Source organism: Gorilla gorilla, chromosome 12, assembly GCF_029281585.2.
Source record: "Gorilla gorilla gorilla isolate KB3781 chromosome 12, NHGRI_mGorGor1-v2.1_pri, whole genome shotgun sequence".
NCBI lineage: Eukaryota > Metazoa > Chordata > Mammalia > Primates > Hominidae > Gorilla > Gorilla gorilla.
The window spans coordinates 97,111,023-97,131,521 of NC_073236.2; the positions used below are offsets into that span (position 1 = coordinate 97,111,023).

General features: G+C 44.0%; 1 protein-coding gene across 8 annotated transcripts in view; it reads right to left on the minus strand.

Moving 5' to 3' along the window:
- MTA3 (metastasis associated 1 family member 3) overlaps positions 1 to 20,499 on the minus strand; it is a 262,022-nt gene that overhangs the window by 99,055 nt on the left and 142,468 nt on the right. For all 8 annotated transcript variants that reach the window (XR_008676815.2, XR_008676814.2, XM_055377786.2 and 5 more), the window contains 2 exons: positions 17,513 to 17,630; positions 1,603 to 1,705 (listed from right to left, as the gene is read on the minus strand). Coding sequence is in view for 6 of the 8 variants with exons in the window: in XM_055377786.2 (XP_055233761.1) it covers positions 1,603 to 1,705; positions 17,513 to 17,630 (221 nt within the window). In the remaining 2 variants the exon portion in view is untranslated. The remainder of the gene's footprint in view (positions 1 to 1,602; positions 1,706 to 17,512; positions 17,631 to 20,499) is intronic.

The window sequence follows — 20,499 nt, forward strand, 5'->3', positions numbered from 1 at the left end:
TGTAGAGACGGGGTTTCACCATGTTGGCCAGGCTAGTCTTGACCTCCTGACCTAAGGTGATCTGCCTGCCTTGGCCTCCCAAAGCACTGGGATTACAGGCGGTGTGAGCCACTGTGCCGGGCCCTTTTTTTTTTTTTTTTTAAGAGATGAGGTCTTACTATATTGCCCAGGTTTGTCTTGAACTCCTGGACTCAAACAATCCTCCTGCCTTGGCCTCCCAAAGTGCTGGGGTTACATGCATAAGCCACCATTCCCAGCCTACAAGATTATTTTTTAAAACAAATATTGAAAACAAAAACATACTAAGAACCAACTCCTTGGTGTCCTTCACGCTGGCTTTGAGGGGAAACATACAGCCCTTGGCAATCAGAAAAATGAAAATACAGAATACAAATCAAATTTGAAAACGGCAATGTCTCCTAACCAATCCCCAATCTAGACAGCCTGTCTGGAGACTCTAGACCAATATTCTGTACTCAACAAGGGGCCACAAGATTGGCCCCTTCACAATGCTCATCAAGTGTCTCCATCCAGTCGCTTAGTAGTTAGGTGATGGGCTCTGGACTCCAAATGCCTGGCCACCAATAAAAAGTGGGATCATCCATGGTGACTGGCTCTATGAACAGTGATATCTAAGGATGAGCCAAGACTATTTTTTCCTCTGCATTGTGAAATAAGTTCAACACAAAATCAGACAATAACATAATGAAGACCCTTGCATCCACTGTCCAGATCTAACTCATAGTAATATTTTGCCATGTTTGGTTCATTCTTTTAAAAAATAAATATTATAAATTTGTTAGAGTTCCCTATATATACTCCTAGATCATATATACTATATATACCCATTTAATGTATTTAAAAATCCACTAATAAAATAGTTTTGTACACAGCAAACATTTTATAATTACTCTGTATGCACACAAATGATCACATGGTATATACCCTCAACACTATTTGTGATGTTTATCTCTTTGCTACATATAGCTTTAATTCATTCAATTGCCATAAAATAATATTTCACTATATGAGTATACCTCAGTTCATTCATCAATTGCTTGCTGATGTACTTTTACTGTTATCATTTTTTAAATAAAAATAAAATTCTGTCCCATTCATTCTCTTAAGAAAAGGGGAGGAAGGAAGCAAGCCAGCCAGGTAGCCAGGTTGAAAGCTCTCAAGGCAAAGTGCTATTCTTAGCAACAGGCCTTACCCACACATGGATGCGGTGAGCGAATTCCAGGTGCACGTTCTTATTGATACCTGAATAATCCATGTCTAGAGTAAAGCTATGTCAAGTAAAAAGGATGACTCTTTTTATTAAGGATATGGGACTTCAGGTATTTTCTTCAGGTATAAAGAATTTCTTCTTTATACTTTTCTGTTTTCTTAATCAGTAAAAATTAATACAACTATTTTCATTTAAAACAGAAATTAATAAATTTAGGAAACAGTATAATGTATTAAGCTTTCTTACCTAACTAAAAAAATAATACAGTCAGTGGGAGAAAAGCAGAATACAAAGAAATAAAAATACATATACCTATAAATTCTTTATATAAAAGAAATTTATTGACTCAATAATGCCATACTCATACTCACCGTGCTACAACTAAAAACTGGTCAATTTGTCGATCCGTAAGTGGGCTATTTGGATCCCAAACTTTAACTTCCAATTTTGATTGTTCCCTCTCATCTGATTCTCCTGTCCAAAAATAAATAAAATGGAGTCTTGTTACTGACAAGGCATACTGTGTCATACCACTGATGACAACTGTCACCATAGCATTAGAAATGTTTATGTGTAAGGTAAGTGCCCATAGTTTCGGCATATTCTTTCAGACGTAGATGTACAACACCTCGTTAAAGTGAACACTGATGATAATGACACCAAACTAACCGAAAGGTTATCTTCATTTAGTCCTTAATGTTTATTTCTGGAGTAGCTGTATGTAAGAGGCAGTAAGTGCCATGCTAAGGGACATAAAGATGAAAATGCAACAGGCTGGGTGCGGTGGCCCGCACCTGTAATCTCGGCACTTTGGGAGGCCGAGGCAGACAGATCACTTGAGGCCAGAAGTTTGAAACAAGCCTGGTCAATGTGGAGAAATCCTGTCTCTACTAAAAATACAAAAATTAGCCGGGTGTGGTAGCAGGAGCCTGTAATCCCAGCTACTTGGGAGGTTGAGGCACAAGAATCGCTTGAACCCGGAAGGTAGAGGTTGCAGTGAGCTGAGATTGCGCCACTGTACTCCAACCTGGGCGACAGAGTAAGACTTTGTCTCAGAAAAAAAGAAAGAAAGCATCACTTCCACAAGATGTTTAAACTATGCATAAATACATATGATGTAAACCAAATAAATAGAATAAGAGACACATATTAATAGTTATAGCATAAGAATCTGAAGAGTAAAGAAATCATTTCAAGCTAGGTAAGAAACAATATCATGAAGGAGATGGCACTTCTGCTAAGAACTAAAGGGTACGAATGCACCAGCAGGGGAAGATTTTTTAAAAAAGAAATGAGAACATGAACAAAGTCATGGGGCATTAAAATGTCATAGAAAAGTAGCTCATAAAGTCTGGAGTACTTTACGGAATGAGAGAAGATAGCTAAGAGAAGTGGGTTATGAACACATTACTGAAGATCCTACATAGATGTTTTTCGAAGAGACTTTATTTGGAGGTAATGAGAAGCCCTTGATTTTTCTGGTAAGGGAGTGACAAGAGCAGAACTAAACTTCAACTTTCAAAGCTAGTCATGGTTTATAATTTCCTCTGCAGAGATACCTGATAAGGAGAGAGAGAGACATAGCAGCCTCCTTTAAGAGTTCCCTCACAAGTAATGAGGGGCTGAAACATGGTTATGAGATTGGTAATAGAACACAAAGAAAGGAGATTTGGGAATGTCAGTGACAGACTGGATGTAGAGTGCAGATTTCAAGTTTTGTGAGCTGTACTCACAGCGTTGGCATTAGTAGAAAGAAGGAGGCTGGGCGTGGTGGCTCACACCTATAATCCCAGCACTTTGGGAAGCTGGGGCAGGAGGATTACTTGAGACCAGAAGTTCAAGACCAACCTGGGCAACACAGTGAGACTCCAACTCTACAAAAAATAAATAAAATTAGCCGTGTGTTGTGGCATATGCCTATAGTTATAACTACTCAGGAAGCTGAGGTGGAAAGGCTGCTTCAGCCCAGGTGGTTGAAGCTGTAGTGAGCCATAATCATACCATGGCATTCCAGCCTGGGTGTCACAAAACAAAACAAAAAAGATACACAAACAGGAAGTAAGGGCCAAGAGAAGACTGACAATAATGCCGAATGCTTTGCTTTAGAATGTCTCACAAAGAGATAACTACTGAACAAGAGTCAATGTTAGGACAAATGATTGTAATGAAAAGTTGGGAGCCAATGGAATTTTGATTTATAGCTATAGATTCTTACTAGAATAAAAGCTCTTTAATGATAGGGACTGCTTTGGCTTTGTTTTGCTTTTGATCACTGCATCTATAACATTAGGCTTGCAATGGCTGACATAATACTCTGAAGCCGACCATTCCCCAGTGACTGACAAACCCAGGCTATGGGCCGCCTAGTATAGGGGCAAGCAGGTATCAATGGAAAGGAGAGGACAGAAGCAGGCATTCCATCTGCAGCCTCTTAAGTCAGGCCACTGTTGTTAGGTTAAAGACCTGCCCATTCTGTCCCTGGTTCAAAGGCAGGTAACCAGAGAGCCAACTGCCAACCCCAATATAAAATGACATAAACAGAGTAGAGCAGAGCTAGTACTAGGCCAAAAAGATCTAAGGTTTGAAAGGACTTCATTCTTTGTTTTGTTTACAATTCTTAGCATGCCAAGACAAGACACTCAACATTAGGTTCATTTTTAAAGACCAGTTAAAAATCAAAAAGTTGCAAGCCACATGAAACCTGAGAATGGAGAATGACACAATTAACCTGCCTATGTCTTTTTAAAAATAATTTAAATAAGGATAGATAGTAGTGGTAAAACATTTGAAATCTACATTTTAAATAACACACAAGAAATGATGTTGCTATTCAGTTTTAAGCCCCTTCTGTTGTATACTCCTGAACGTAAGGCTACAATTGATGTTTATTTTTCAAATTCAAGTCAGTTAAATTGATAAATTTTAATTCCACCCATACAGTCTGCAGCATATAGCAAAAGTTAAGACTTAGAAGAATTCTAAATAAATTCACTGTAAACAATAATAAAACACTCTTGAAAGCATTTAAACTAACACCAAAAACATAGACAACCATGGGCTGAGAAGAAAAATAGCAAGAACAAAAAATAAATATAGAAATTCTCTATATCAAACGATCATTTCAAACTAAGAGGAGATTCCCATTTTGAATAGACCAAATAATTACATTCATATCAGTTTGATCACTTCTTCACATGGAAAAAACTTTTAAAAAGCTCTTGAATGAACTTATTTAGAATTTTTATAAATAAGTTTTTTTCATCTACGCTAGCAGCAATCTTTGGAATGGCCCTGGTAACAATGGAACGAGCCAAAAACTGAACAAAGATTAATTCCATGTTAATGTTCATTCCAGTCTTTATAATAATCTCCCCTTCCTCCTCCACGTATGATAATCTGGGCAATTCCAATCTGCTCAAGTGCCATATCATCAAAAAACACAGACCGTGATGATCTCCCCTAACCTCTAAATTCCTACAAATGTATTTCCCAACTAAATGTGTGATTGTATACAGCTTCCTATTTTTGCTTCATTTAATTTGGAAGAAATGTAGACCCAGCAACTATTTTAAATGTTAGCCCTAACCCTCCAGTTATATTTTTAAATCTCTACAAAATACTGACAAAGTACTTCTTAAGAATTTTGAGCACAGAGTGTTGTTCAAATACTCTGAAGAACTAAGGATTCCTAAAGGCCCTTTCCTAGGCAATTTGAAACATTCTTTGTTCCAAATACAATAACGTTTTCTTTGCACCAGTCATCAGAGTACTACACTTTTTATATTATATGTAATTCAGAAACACACAAGGATGTCTTTTATCACCATTTTTGCTCAATATTGTCCTGAAAGTTCTGGCCAACATATTAAGTTATGAATCAAAAGAATAACAAGTTACTATAATTTTTTAAAGTCACATTCATTTTGACAATAAAAATATAAAACACTAGGAAATAAAATTGGAGATTTTCTATAAAGAAATTTCAAAATTTTCAAAAGAAGATCAGATGATTTGAGTAAATAAAAAAGCAAGGCCAGGGTGCAGTGGCTCACATCTGTAATCCCAGCACTTTGGGAGGCCAAGGTAGGAGGATCATTTGAGGCCAGGAGTTTAAGAGCAGCCTGGTCAACACAGGGAGACCCACTCTCTACTTCTAAAATAAAAATCAAGAAGTGAGGTAAAACCAGAATATTTCACCTCAAAATATACTTCTTCGGTATATTTCCAGATGGCTATTCTGAGATCAATAAACACAATAAGATTAGCCAGCCCTGAAAGGCTGTCTTTTACTGGGGGGGGATGGGGGCAGATCTGCATATGTAGAGGAAATCTACATTAGTGAAGTAAACCGCAAATGCAAACAGGATTTCTCTGAGGCCCCTTTAAATGAATCTAAGAAAGACTAACTTACAGGAAAAAGAGACCAAAGATCTGACATAGACACTTCACCGCAAGCTACACCTTTCTGAAGGCAGCTTGGAGATTACCTCGGAGGTTCATCCACATAACAAGGCAGCCATGCAACCTTTGCTAGCCCTGCTCTCCCGTAACCTGTGTCACTAACTCCCTTTACCCTACTCTTTTTTTTCTTGTTGCCCACCCTGGAGTGCAATACCGTGATCTCAGCTCACTGCAACTTCCACCTCCTGGGTTCAAGTCATTCTCCTGCCTCAGCCTCCTGAAGTAGCTGGGATTACAGGTGCCCAACACCATGACCAGCTAATTTTTTGGTATTTTTAGTTGAGACGGGGTTTCACCATGTTGGCCAGGCTAGTCTTGAACTCCTGACCTCAGGCGATCCACCCAACTCGGCCTCCCAAAGTGCTGGGATTACGAGTGAGCCACCATGCCCAGCCTTTTTTTTTTTTTTTTTTTTTTTTTGAGACAAGGTCTCGCTCTGTCACCCAGGCTGGAGTACAGTGGCGGACAACCACAGCTCACTGCAGCTTCAATCTCCCCGGCTTATGTGATTCTCCGGCCTCAGCCTCCCAAAATAGCTGGGCCTACAGGCACGCACCACCATGCCCAGCTAATTTTTTGTATTTTTAGTAGAGATGGAGTTTCACCATGTTGGCCAGGCTGGTCTCGAATTCCTGACCTCAAGTGATCCGCCAGCCTCAGTCTTCCAATTCCTAAGCGCTGGGATTACAAGCATGAGCCACCATGCCCAGCACCAATTGCCTATTCTTTTGGTAACCTCAGGATGGCAGTATTAAAAACTTCCATCATCTGCCTCTTCTTTGAGTCTCACAGTGTTTATATTTAAGTGTTTTTATAGAAGAGTCAAAAAGTTAAAAAAAAAAATAAAGTTGAGCAAGCTAATTTATTACTGAAGATAATTTTTAAATAAAATTAGTATAGCCTAAGTGTACAGTGTTTATAAAGTCTACAGTAATGTCCTAGTCCTTCACATCCATGTACCACTCACTCACTGACTCACCCAAAGCAACTTCCAGTGCTGCAAGCTCCATTCATAGTAAGTGCCCTACACAGTGGGTGCACCACTTATTATCTTTTTACTGTATTTTTACAATACCTTCTCTACACTTAGATATGTTTAGATACACAATACTTACTATTGTGTTATAATTCCCTACAGTATTCAGTATAGTAACATGCTGTACCGGTTTGTAGCCTGGGAGCAATAGGCTATACCATATAGCCTGAGTGTTTAGTAAGCTGCGCCAATCTAGGTTTGTGGAAGTACACTCTATGATGTTGGCACAGCAATGAAATCACCTAAGGACACATTTATCAGAATGTATTGCTGTCATCAGGTGATGCATGGCCATAAAAGAATTACTTTTGGAAGTAGATATAAAATGTTTTGAATATCTACAAATTAAATAGTTCTAAAATAAGGGAAAGGATTAACTCAACTGGATAAGATTACAATATATGGCAACAGTAATCAAAACAATGTTGTATGTACTACCATAAAAACAAACACAATCAAGGGTGCGGTGGCTCATGCCTGTAATCCCAGCACTTTGGGAGGCCGAGGCGGGCGGATCATGAGGTCAGGAGATCGCGACCATCCTTGAAACCCCGTCTCTACTAAAAATACAAAAAAATTAGCCGGGCGTGGTGGTGGGCACCTGTAGTCCCAGCTACTCGGGAGGCTGAGGCAGGAAAATGGTGTGAACCCAGGAGGCGGAGCTTGCAGTGAATCGAGATTGTGCCACTGCACTCCAGCCTGGGTGACAGAGTAAGACTCCATCTCAAAAAAAACAAACAAACAAAAAAACCCAAACAAACACAATCAAATGTACAGAAATAGACCAGACCATATAATAATTTATATTTGAAAATCTCCCTCTCCCCTCTCCCTCTTTCCACGGTCTCCCTCTGATGCCGAGCCGAAGCTGGACTGTACTGCTGCCATCTTGGCTCACTGCAACCTCCCTGCCTGATTCTCCTGCCTCAGCCTGCCGAGTGCCTGCGATTGCAGGCGCGCGCCGCCACGCCTGACTGGTTTTCGCATTTTTTTGGTGGAGACGGGGTTTCACTGTGTTGGCCGGGCTGGTCTCCAGCTCCTAACCGCGAGTGGTCTGCCAGTCTTGGCCTCCCGAGGTGCTGGGATTGCAGACGGAGTCTCGTTCACTCAGTGCTCAATGCTGCCCAGGCTGGAGTGCAGTGGTGTGATCTCGGCTCACTACAACCTCCACCTCCCAGCCGCCTGCCTTGGCCTCCCAAAGTGCCGAGATTGCAGCCTCTGCCCGGCCGCCACCCCATCTGGGAAGTGAGGAGCGTCTCTGCCTGGCCGCCCATCGTCTGGGATGTGAGGAGCCCCTCTGCCCAGCCTCCCAGTCTGGGAAGTGAGGAGCACCTCTTCCCGGCCGCCATCCCGTCTAGGAAGTGAGGAGCGTCTCTGCCCGGCCGCCCATCGTCTGGGATGTGAGGAGCCCCTCTGCCCAGCTGCCCAGTCTGGGAAGTGAGGAACGTCTCTGCCCGGCCGCGCCATCTGAGAAGTGAGGAGCCCCTCCGCCCGGCAGCCGCCCCATCTGAGAAGTGAGAAGCCCCTCCGCCCAGCAGCCGCCCCGTCTGAGAAGTGAGGAGCCCCTCTACCCGGCAGCCGCCACGTCTGGGAAGTGAGGAGCCCCCCCGCCCGGCAGCTGCCCCGTCTGGGAAGTGAGGAGCGTCTCCGCCCAGCAACCACCCCGTCCAGGAGGGAGGTGGGGGTCAGCTCCCGCCCGGCCAGCCGCCCCGTCCGGGAGGGAGGTGGGGGGCGCCTCCGCCCAGCCGCCGCCCCGTCCGGGAGGTGGGGCGCGCCTCTGCCTGGCCGCCCCTTCTGGGAAGTGAGGAGCCCCTCTGCCCGGCCACCAACCCGTCTGGGAGGTGTACCCAACAGCCCATTGAGAACGGGCCATGATGACGATGGCGGTTTTGTGGAATAGAAAAAGGGGGAAAGGTGGGGAAAAGATAGAGAAATCAGATTGTTGCTGTGTCTGTGTAGAAAGTAGTAGACATGGGAGACTTCATTTTGTTCTGTACTGAGAAAAATTCTTCTGCCTTGGGATGCTGTTCATCTATGACCTTACCCCCAACCCTGTGCTCTCTGAAACATGTGCTGTGTCTACTCAGGGTTAAATGGATTAAGGGCAGTGCAAGATGTGCTTTGTTAAACAGATGCTTGAAGGCAGCATGCTCGTTAAGAGTCATCACCACTCCCTAATCTCAAGTACCCAGCGACACAAACACTGCGGAATGCTGCAGGGTCCTCTGCCTAGGAAAACCAGAGACCTTTGTTCACTTGTTTATCTGCTGACCTTCCCTCCACTATTGTCCTATGACCCTGCCAAATCCCCCTCTGGGAGAAACACCCAAGAATGATCAATAAAAAAAAAGAAAATGTACATAGTATTATAATTATGTAAATATTAGCTAACATTTATTGAATAGTTACTATGTTCCTATAAATTTTTCATACCTGGCCTCTCCCCACTAGGTGCCCCTTCCCACCTCTACCCCTTCTACCAGACATGACAACTAGAATGTCTACATATTGTCTAATTCTCCTGGAGGACAAAATTGCCCTATGGCTGAAAATTCCTGTTTTATATGATGGCAATCAATACCTGCTTAAACAATTCTTACAGGTCAGTGTTTCTAAGTTAACGACTATCCACTACATTGTTAAGAAGTTCATATTCTGCAAAACTACCAATTGAAGGTAATAGAGTTTATGAAAAAATAGGATAAAACTCTCAAAACCTAGGAAAGTTGGTAACCAGAGCATTCCAAAAAAAGTAACAATCATAATAAAACAGTTAAATCTCTATTGCCATTTGCACCAAGCATAAAGGTCTGCTGATCTTTTATCTCCTTAAACCCTGGACTCATGCTTCTTCCACTGAGCTGTAGGTCCCTTTTTACAGCTTCAAATAAATTAAAAATCGAATGCAGAATGTAATTTTTCCCCCAAACACTGAAGGAAATATCTTCAGAGTCTTCTTCATCTGTAACTCAAAGCTTCCCATATAGTTTTAACACAGTGGAAAGTGCCTCAGATTTTCAGACCACAAAATCAGCCACTGCTTAAATCAAAGGAAGGCACTTTTGTAAAAATTTCCACTTGCTCTTTCTTAAACTCTCCTTATCTGTGAGAACACTTGTTTCCCTTATTGCTGGGGAAAGCCACATATGAACTGACACAATTTTCACTCTATACTAACATTTTCCTATTTGCCAACAGAACATGAGTTAATACAAGTTTTAAGTGCATACAATGTAACAAAAGATATACTATTTTAATTCTTTAACACTCAAAGAGTGTGACTGGTGGTAACAGTTTTGTGTGTGTGTGTGTGTTTTGTTTTGTTTTTTTTTTTTTGGAGAGCGAGTCACACTCTGTCACCCATGCTGGAGTGCAGTGGTACGATCTTGGCTCACTGCAACCTCTGCTCACTGCAACCTCTGCCTCCTGGGTTCAAGCAATTCTCCTGCCTCAGCCTCCCGAGTAGCTGAGATTACAGGCACCCACCACCACACTCGGCTAATTTTTGTATTTTTTAGTAGAGATGGGGTTTCACCGTGGTTGGTCAAGCTGGTCTCGAACTCCTGACCTCAAATGATCTGCCCGCCTCAGCCTCCCAAAGTGCTGGGATTACAGGAGTGAGCCACCACACCCGGCTGATAACAGCTATTAAATGAGTGGTACTAGAGGCCAGGGGGAGAAGACTGTAACAGCTGGGCACTGTGCTAACTGCATGACAAGAATTACCTCATTTGCTCATCGCAACGATATAATGTGTTACATACACTATCATTCCCTGTTTAAAGAGAAAGAAACAGAAACTTGGAAGGGTTAATCATTTCCCCAAGGTTACTCAATTAAAACATAGTATAGTCAGGATTACCCAAACTTGTGAACCTAGAGTCATTTTCGTTTAATAATTTAAGGTTGTCATAACATACTTTAACAGTTAAAATTCAAATTTAATATGTAGAACAAATTTTTCTTAAAATTCCAATGTTATAATACATTTAAATAATGACTCAAAACTTCTCTTTTATGGAAAATTTTCTAGGTGGTTTATTCAAACTCAGTGAAAGATGTAAAATCTAAAAGACGCCTTTACTTTCATTTGTAAACTACATACTCTTTTCAGATCTCTAGAGTTTGTTAGGTGATGGGTAGCCATAAATGAATTTAAAAATTGAAAAGCCACAAAAAGATTTATTCCCTAGCAAGACAAATGCTGCAACAATCTCTTAGTATCCATCAAGACATGTTCACAAAGAAAGCAAGCCTGTAACATATCCTGGCAGAGTGCTGCTGCTGCCACCTACCCAAGATATTAATTCCAGTTCTACATTCCATGCCAATGCAAATTAGAATCTGGCCACTGGTGGAAATGTACCCACTCAGGAGTATTAAAAGGGTTAGGAAGAATGGATTCCAGCAAATCCTAAACATCTGTTCTTGAATATGATATGTCCTACTATTTAACTTCCCTGCAATCAGGTACTAGCTACATATGGGAGTTTCTGCGATGGCAATGACCATGTTTCCCTCTCCCTCTCCCTCTCCCTCTCCCTCTCCCTCTCCCCACAGTCTCCCTCTCCCTCTCTTTCCACGGTCTCCCTCTGATGCCGAGCCAAAGCTGGACGGTACTGCTGCCATCTCAGCTCACTGCAACCTCCCTGCCTGATTCTCCTGCCTCAGCCTGCCGAGTGCCTGCGATTGCAGGCGCGCGCCGCCACGCCTGACTGGTTTTCATATTTTTTTGGTGGAGACCGGGTTTCGCTGTGTTGGCCGGTCTGGTCTCCAGCTCCTAACCGCAAGTGATCGGCCAGCCTCGGCCTCCCAAGGTGCCAGGATTGCAGACGGAGTCTCGTTCACTCAGTGCTCAATGGTGCCCAGGCTGGAGTGCAGTGGCTTGATCTCGGCTTGCTACAACCTCCACCTCCCAGCCGCCTGCCTTGGCCTCCCAAAGTGCCGAGATTGCAGCCTCTGCCCGGCTGCCACCCCATCTGGGAAGTGAGGAGCGTCTCCGCCTGGCCGCCCATCGTCTGGGATGTGAGGAGCCCCTCTGCCTGGCTGCCCAGTCTGGAAAGTGAGGAGCATCTCTGCCCGGCCGCCATCCCATCTAGGAAGCCAGGAGCGCCTCTTCCCAGCTGCCATCACATCTGGGAAGTGAGGAGCGTCTCTGCCCGGCCGGCCATCGTCTGAGATGTGGGGAGCACCTCCGCCCTGCCGCCCCGTCCGGGATGTGAGGAGCATCTCTGCCCGGCCGCCCCGTCTGAGAAGTGAGGAGACCCTCTGCCTGGCAACCGCCCCCTCTGAGAAGTGATGAGCCCCTCCGCCTGGCAGCCGCCCGGTCCGAGAAGTGAGGAGCCCCTCCGCCCAGCAGCCACCCCGTCTGGGAAGTGAGGAGCGTCTCCGCCCGGCAGCCACCTCGTCCGGGAGGGAGGTGGGGGGGTCAGCCCCCCCCCGGCCAGCCGCCCCGTCCGGGAGGGAGGTGGGGGTGGTCAGCCCCCCGCCCGGCCAGCCGCCCTGTCCGGGAGGGAGGTGGGGGGGTTAGCGCCCCGCCTGGCCGGTGGCCCCGTCCGGGAGGTGAGGGGCGCCTCTGCCCGGCCGCCCCTACTGGGAAGTGAGGAGCCCCTCTGCCCGGCCAGCCGCTCCGTCCGGGAGGGAGGTGGGGGGGTCAGCCCCCCACCCGGCCAGCCGCCCCGTCCGGGAGGGAGGTGGGGGGGTTAGCCCCCCGCCCGGCCAGCCGCCCCGTCCGGGAGGGAGGTGGGGGGATCAGCCTCCCGCCCGGCCAGCCGCTCCGTCCGGGAGGTGAGGGGCGCCTCTGCCCGGCCACCTCTACTGGGAAGTGAGGAGCCCCTCTGCCCGGCCAGCCGCTCCGTCCGGGAGGGAGATGGGGGGGTCAGCTCCCCGCCCGGCCAGCCGCCCCATCCGGGAGGGAGGTGGGGGGGGTCAGCTCTCCGCCTGCCCAGCCGCCCCGTCCGGGAGGGAAGGGGGGTGGTCAGGCCCCCGCCCGGCCAGCCGCCCCATCCGGGAGGGAGGTGGGGGGGTTAGCCCCCCGCCTGGCCAGCCGCCCCGTCCGGGAGGTGAGGGGCGCCTCTGCCCAGCCGCCCCTACTGGGAAGTGAGGAGCCCCTCTGCCCGGCCAGCCGCCCCGTCCGGGAGGGAGGTGGGGGGGTCAGCCCCCCACCTGGCCAGCCGCCCCATCCGGGAGGTGAGGGGCGCCTCTGCCCGGCCGCCCCTACTGGGAAGTGAGGAGCCCCTCTGCCCGGCCACCACCCCGTCTGGGAGGTGTACCCAACAGCTCATTGAGAACGGGCCATGATGACAATGGCGGTTTTGTGGAATAGAAAGGGGGGAAAGGTGGGGAAAAGATTGAGAAATCGGATGGTTGCCGTGTCTGTGTAGAAAGAGGTAGACATGGGAGACTTTTCATTTTGTTCCGTACTAAGAAAAAATTCTTCTGCCTTGGGATCCTGTTGATCTGTGACCTTACCCCCAACCCTGTGCTCTCTGAAACATGTGCTGCATCCACTCAGGGTTGAATGGATTAAGGGCGGTGCAAGATGTGCTTTGTTAAACAGATGCTTAAAGGCAGCATACTCCTTAAGAGCCATCACCACTCCCTAATCTCAAGTACCCAGGGACACAAACACTGCGGAAGGTCGCAGGGTCCTCTGCCTAGGAAAACCAGAGAACTTTGTTCACTTGTTTATCTGCTGACCTTCCCTCCACTATTGTCCTGTAACCCTGCCAAATCCCCCTCTGCGAGAAACACCCAAGAATGATCAATAAAAAAAAAAAATAAAAATTAAAAAAAAATGACCATGTTTTTCAAGTGTGGTTAATTACTGGTATACCTACTGGTATCCCCACTCCTTCCCCCACAAAAAAATAGTCATTAGAAAAAAGAAGGGTGGCCGGGTGCAGAGGCTCATGCCTGTAATCCCAGCACCTTGGGAGGCCAAGGCAGGTGGATCACCTGAGGTCAGGAGTTCAAGACCAGCCTGGCCAACATGGCGAAACCCTGTCCCTGCTAAAAATACAAAAGTTAGCTGGGTGTGGTGGCAGGCACCTGTAATCCCAGCCACTCAGGAGGATGATGCAGGAGAAAATTGCTTGAACTTGGGAGGCGGAGGTTGCAATGAGCCGAGATCACGCCACTGCACTCCAGCCTGGGCAACAAGAGCGAAACTCCGTTTCAAAAAAAAGAAGAGTTCTTTAAACCTTGCATCTACTCAGTTGCCTGATTACAAGTGAAAAGAAACATTCTGCATATGCTTTAATGCTTCAGGCTGAAATAAGAGTTCAAAATGGCTTCTACATTTATGATGAAAAAATACGGTATTTTTCAATAAAATCGATAAATCTGTTGTTTTTGTTAGAGATGAATACTTAACAAAGAAAACTACCAAGTTATAAAATGTAAAAATAAATACCCAGAAGTAGTCTTGAAGAAAGGAAAGGCATTCCTTGTTTCTGGTTAAAACATACCAAGACTGCTGGCAGTGGGAGGCGGGGTGGGAGGCAGGTGGGGTGGGGGGATGGCACACACCTGTAATCCCAGCACTTTGGGAGGCCAAGGTGGACAGATCGCTTGAAGTCAGGACTTCAAGACCAGCCTGGCCAACATGGCAAAACCCCATCTCTACTAAAAATACAAAAAAAATTAGCTGGGCGTGATGGCACATGCCTGTAATCCCAGCTACTAGAGAGGTCGAGGCACAGGAATCGTTTTAACCCAGGAGGCGGAAGCTGCAGTGAGCCAAGATTGTGCCACTGCACTTCAGCCTGGGCAACAGAGCGAGACTCTGTCTCTAAAAAAAGTTTTTCTCTGTAGCATGTGATGCTCGATAGCATTTTACCTATGGTAGACTTCCTTTCTTTTTTTTTTTTTTTTTGTTTTCTTTTGTTTTTTTTAGACGGAGTCTCACTCTGTCACCCAGGCTGGAGTGCAGTGGCGTGATCTCGGCTCACTGCAACCTCCGCCTTCTGGGTTCCACACCATTCTCCTGCCTCAGCCTCCCGAGTAGCTGGGACTATAGGCGCCCGCCACCACGCCCGGCTAATTTTTTGTATTTTTAGTAGAGACGGGGTTTCACCATGTTAGCCAGGATGGTCTCGATCTCCTGACCTCGTGATCCGCCTGCCTCGGCCTCCCAAAGTGCTGGGATTACAGGCGTGAGCCACCATGCCCAGCCAGTAGACTTCTTTCAAAAACAGAGACAACCCTCTCAAACCCTGCCACTGCTTTGCCAACTAAGTTTATATAATATTCCAAATCCTTCGTTGCCATTTCAACAGTGTTCACAGCATCTTCACCAGGAGTAGATTCCATCTCAAGAAACCACTTTCTTTGCTCATCCATAAGAATCGACTACTCACTCATACAAGTTTTACCACAAGATTGCAGCAATTCAGTCAGTCACATCTTCAGGGCCCACGCTCACTGTAGTTTTCTTGCATATTATATCCACCATAACTACAGTTACTTCCACCACTGAAGTCGTAAACCCTTCAAAGTTATCCACGAGTGTTGGAATCAACTTCTTCTAAACTCCTGTTAATGTTAATATTTTGACCTTCTCCTATCAATTACAATTGTTGTTACTGGCATCTAGAACAGAAAATTCTTTCCAGAAGGTTTTCGATTGACTACTCAGATCCATCAGAGGAATCATTATCTATGGCAAGTATAGCCTTAGGTGATGTTATCTCTTAATAATAAAATGTGAAAGTCAAAATTTCTCCTTGATCCATAGACTCCAGAATGGATGTTGTCTCAGCAGTCATGCAAACAACATTCACCTCCTTGTACATCCCCATCAGAGCTCTTGGGTGATGAGGAGCATTATCAATGAGCAGTTTTTGAAAAGAATTTTGAAAGGAATCCTTTTTCCTAAGCAGTAGGTCTCAACAGTGAGCTTAAAATATTCAGTAAACCATGCTGTAAATAGAGGTGCTGTCATTTAGGCTTTGTTGTTCTATTTACAGGACAAAGGCAGAGCAGATTTAGTGTAATTCTTAAGGGGTCTGGGATTTTTGGAATGGTAAACGAGGACTGGCTTCAAGTCACCAGCTACATTAGTCACTAATCAGAGAGTCAGGCTGTCCTTTGAAGCTTCTAGCTATGAAAGTCCTAGATGGCATCTTCTTCCAATAGAAAGCTGTTTTGTCTACATTGAAACTCTGTTGTTCAGCGTAGCAGCCTTCATCATTGACCTTAGCTAGATTTGGATAACTTGCTGCAGCTTCTACATCAGCACTTGCTGCTTTACTTGCATTTTTAGGTTATGATGAAGAATTTTTTCCTTAAACCCCATGAACCAACCTCTGCTGGCTTCAAACTTTTCTTCTCCAGCTTCCGCACCTCTCAGTCTTCATAGAATTGAAGAGAGTTAGGGCCCTGCTCTGGATTAGGCTTTGGTTTAAAGGAATGTTCTTGGTGGTTAGATCTTCTATCTACGCCACTAAGACTTTCTCCATGGTATCAGCAGTAACGCAGTAAGGCTGTTTTGTTTGTTTGTTTGTTTTTTAGACAAAGTCTCACTCTGTTGCCCAAGCTGGAGTGCAGTGGCACAATCTTGGCTCACTCCAACCTCTGCCTCCGAGGTTCAAAGGATTCTCTTGCCTCAGCCTCCCAAGTAGTTGGGAATACAGGCATACACCATCACACTTGGCTAGTTTTTGTATTTTTAGTAGAGATGGCGTTTCACCATGTTGGCCAGGCTGGTCTTGGACTCCTGATCTCAAGTAATCCACCTGCTGCGGCCCCCCAAAGTGCTGGGATTAAAGGCATGAGCCATTGCACCCAGCCTGTTTTGCTTTTTTTATCATTCATGTGTTCACTGGTGTAGCTTTTTTTTTTTTTTTTTTTTTGAGACAGAGTCTCGCTCTGTCACCCAGGCTGGAGTGTGGAGTAGCACTTTTAATTTCCTTCAAGAACTTTTCCTTTGCATTCACAACTTGGCTAACTGGGGGAAGAGGCCTGGCTTTTAGCCTATCTTGGCTTCTGACACGCCTTCCTCACTAGCTTCATTTCTTGCTTTTGATTTAAAGTGAGAGACATGCTACTTTTCCTTTCACTTGAACACTTACCGGCCACTGCAGGGTTATTAACTGGCTTAAGTGCAATATTGTTGTGTCTCATAAAATAGGGAGACCCCAGGAGAGAGAAAGAGGCAGGGAAGGGACAGTCAGTGGAGCACTCAGAACACACAGCATTTATCAATTCAGTTTATCCTTTCATATGGGTACGGTTCGTGCCCGAAAAACAATTACAATAGTTACCTCTAAGATCACTGATCACAGATCACCATAACAGATATTATAATAATGAAAAGGTTTGAAATGTTTCAAGAATTACCAAAATTTGACACAGAGACACTGTCCTGTTGGAAAAATGGCACCAAATGACTTGCTCAACAGGGTTGCCACAAACCTTCAAATTTTTAAAAAACTAGATATATATGAAGTGCAGTAAAAACAAAGTACATTAAAATGAGGTAATTTTGTACTTCTAAAATTGGAAGTGCTGGCCAGGCCACACCTATAATAGCATCATTTTTGGGAGTCCGAGGTGGGAGGATTGTTTGAGGCCAGGAGATCAAGACCAGCCTTGGCAACATAGCGAGGCCTCATCTCTATTTATTTATTTATTTTTTATTTTTTACAAAGAACAGTAAAATTGCAAGTGCTTATAACTTTTAGACTTTGCCCTGAACATTGCCTCTTCTACCTGAGGACATGTATATTTGAGTTTCAAGATATATTTGTTTCACAAAACTGCAAACACGCAGAAAAACGTACCTTCTAACAGCATTTCTGGAATGTCTGCTTGATATCTAGGTCCCACTCTGATTTCACCTTTGTCAGCTAATAGTGTTTTCAATGAGGGGTCATAGACCAATGAGTAGAAGAAGGTATCCTGAAAAATATGACAAAATACATAGGTATACTTAATTCCTTCTACTTTTTATAAAGCATTAAAATCAATGTTGCTATAACGAACATATAAACCCCAGAGAGTATATAAAATTTCATTTTGGTGAATAAACTCATAAATCTTTAAGGAGAGCATGGTGTTACTGCCATCATGTAAAACAGTACAAAATTAAACCAAACCAAAAGAAACAGCTTGAAACAAAGTAGATTATAAAGTTCTATTATTTGTTTTAGTCTAAAAGAAAACCATTTGCTCTCTAAAGCAGAGTTTCAAAAGCTACCAAAATTAAACCATAACTCCAAGGTAAGACACCTAAAGTCAAATCATCTTATAAACTTCTGAAGTCCACACCAAACAGAAGGGAAGACTTCACAGATACCAGGTACTCTTACTTTTGTAATGTCCATCCCAGCTTTTAGTCAAAAGATTAAAAAGTATACATATCTCACATTAAACTACATGAGTTGAATTTACATGTGGTTTACTGTTATAATAATACCACTTTGTAAATATTTAATTAAACATGTATTAACTATAATTCTGCAGTTCTTTAAGTACTGAGGCATACATATATATACATATAGACAGATATACAAACATAGCTATATACATGCTCACCAACAGCATACACACCAAAATTTCCAGTCCTCCCTTACAAAGCTCATACGTCCTTGTTTCTGAGCCTAATGGACAAAATGACCTGGCACCAGTCCTTTGTTGAATTCCATATAACCACTAGAGATTATCTGAACCAGAAGCAGAAGTCCCATCTTCTGCTTTCCACTATGATCCCAAAGGTTATCAGCTGCCCAATTCTCTGTATTATATCCTGGAAGGACCTGTCCCTACTACCAGAACTTTACCAAGCCCCAGCAAAGGAAACTGCAAATAAAAGACAATCTGTCAGACAGTAAAAGTCTCTCCTATGGGAGCTCTTACATACTGAGATAAGGGCAAAGGGGAAAAAAAGCAGAGTTATTCCATCCACTGAGAAATTCTGTGCTGTATTTTATTCATTGCTCACTGTCAGGAAAAAAGTTTAAACAAAAAAACTGTTAAAAAAAAAAGAGGGGGGACACCAATATGTGACAATTTATGCATACTGTTAAAGTGCTATCTAAGGAAAAGAAAAAATCTGCAGGAATAGATAAAACAACAAGCTTAGGCCAGGCGCAGTGGCTCATGCCTATAATCCCAGCACTTTGGGAGGCCGAGGCAGGTGGATCACCTGAGGTCAGGAGTTCGAGACTAGCCTGGCCAACATGGTGAAATCCCGTCTCTACTAAAAATAGAAAAATTAGCCGGGTGTGGCGGCAGGCACCTGTAATCCCAGCTGCTCAGGAGGCTGAGGCAGGAGAATCGCTTGAACACAGGAGGCAGAGGTTGCAGTGAGCCAAGATTGCACCATTGCACACCAGCCTGGGGGACAAGAGCGAGACTTCATCTCAAAGAAAAAAAAAAAACAACTTAACAAAGCTACAGGGGATGATCACTATGTAATCAGAATTGTTTGATTTTTTTGTTTTGCTTTACAGACATGAGTAATAAATATTACTCAGTAACTGAAGTTATTGCCACTGGCTCAACATCAGATTTTGTTTTTCTTTTTTTTTAATAGAGACGAGGTCTCACTATGTTGCCTGGGCTGGTCTCAAACTCCTGGGCTCAAGCAATCCTCCTGCCTCAACCTCCCAAAGTGCTGGGATCACAGACATGAGCCCCCACATGCAGCCACCATCAGATTTAAACTCAGAGATACTTCAGTTCACTTTGTATCTGTAAAACCTATTAGCATGGTACTCCAATAAAAACAGGAGCTTGCCATACTCTACAATATAATAAGATGAAATGATTATTTGGGTCATATAAGTTGCTTAAAATCCTTAGATTTGTATGTCCTGATATGGGAAAATATTCAAAATATGTTTGGTTTATAATAGAAGTTGTAAAAAAGAAGAACAAAAGGTTCCAGATAGGCCAATTTCAAGAACACAGAGTTAAAAGTAAAGGATGATAATTAAAAAGTTATTCTTTGGGTTACCGTCTTTAACTATGCCAATCTCAATATTTTATTTTTAAATGTTTATATATTTAGGGGGTACAAGTGCAGAGTTCTTATATGCATACATTGTGTCATGGTAAAGTCTGGGCTTTTAGTGTACCCATCACTTGAATAGTGAACAGTGTACCCAATAGGTAATTTTTCAATCCTCACCCCTCTCCAATGTCTATTTTTTTTTTTTAAGACAAGGTCTCACTCTGTCACCCAGACTGGAGGTACAGTAGTGCGATCTCAGCTCACTGCAACCTCCGCCTCCCAGATCCAAGGTATTCTCCTGCCTCAGCCTCCCAAGTAGCTGGGATTACAGGCATGTGCCACCATGCCCGGTTAATTTTTGCATGGCCCAGCTAATTTCTGTATTTTTAGTAGATACAGGCTTTCACCATGTTGGTCAGGCTGGTCTCAAACTCCTGACCTCATGATCCGCCCACCTCGGCCTCCCAAAGCGCTGGGATCACATGCGTGAGCCACCACGTTCGGCCAAAAAAAAAAATTTAATACAATGAAATGCATTGAATGTTTTGCCTTTTTCTTTCTGCTTCCGTGAAATAATGCTAATTTCTGGGCATTATCATTATCCAGATTATAATCCATCATTCTGTGGGACAGACTAATGACAAAAGCCTATCTAAATTTTACAAAGGTAAGTTATAAAGTCTATTAGCCTTTTTTCTGCTTTGAATATGTCTTTTCCTGTTGGTTTTCTTATTTCCTATTAGGTTTTCTAACGTATAGTGGGTTCTGCATGATTGTATCAAACTTTTTCTGTTATATTTTCTTCATTTGAGA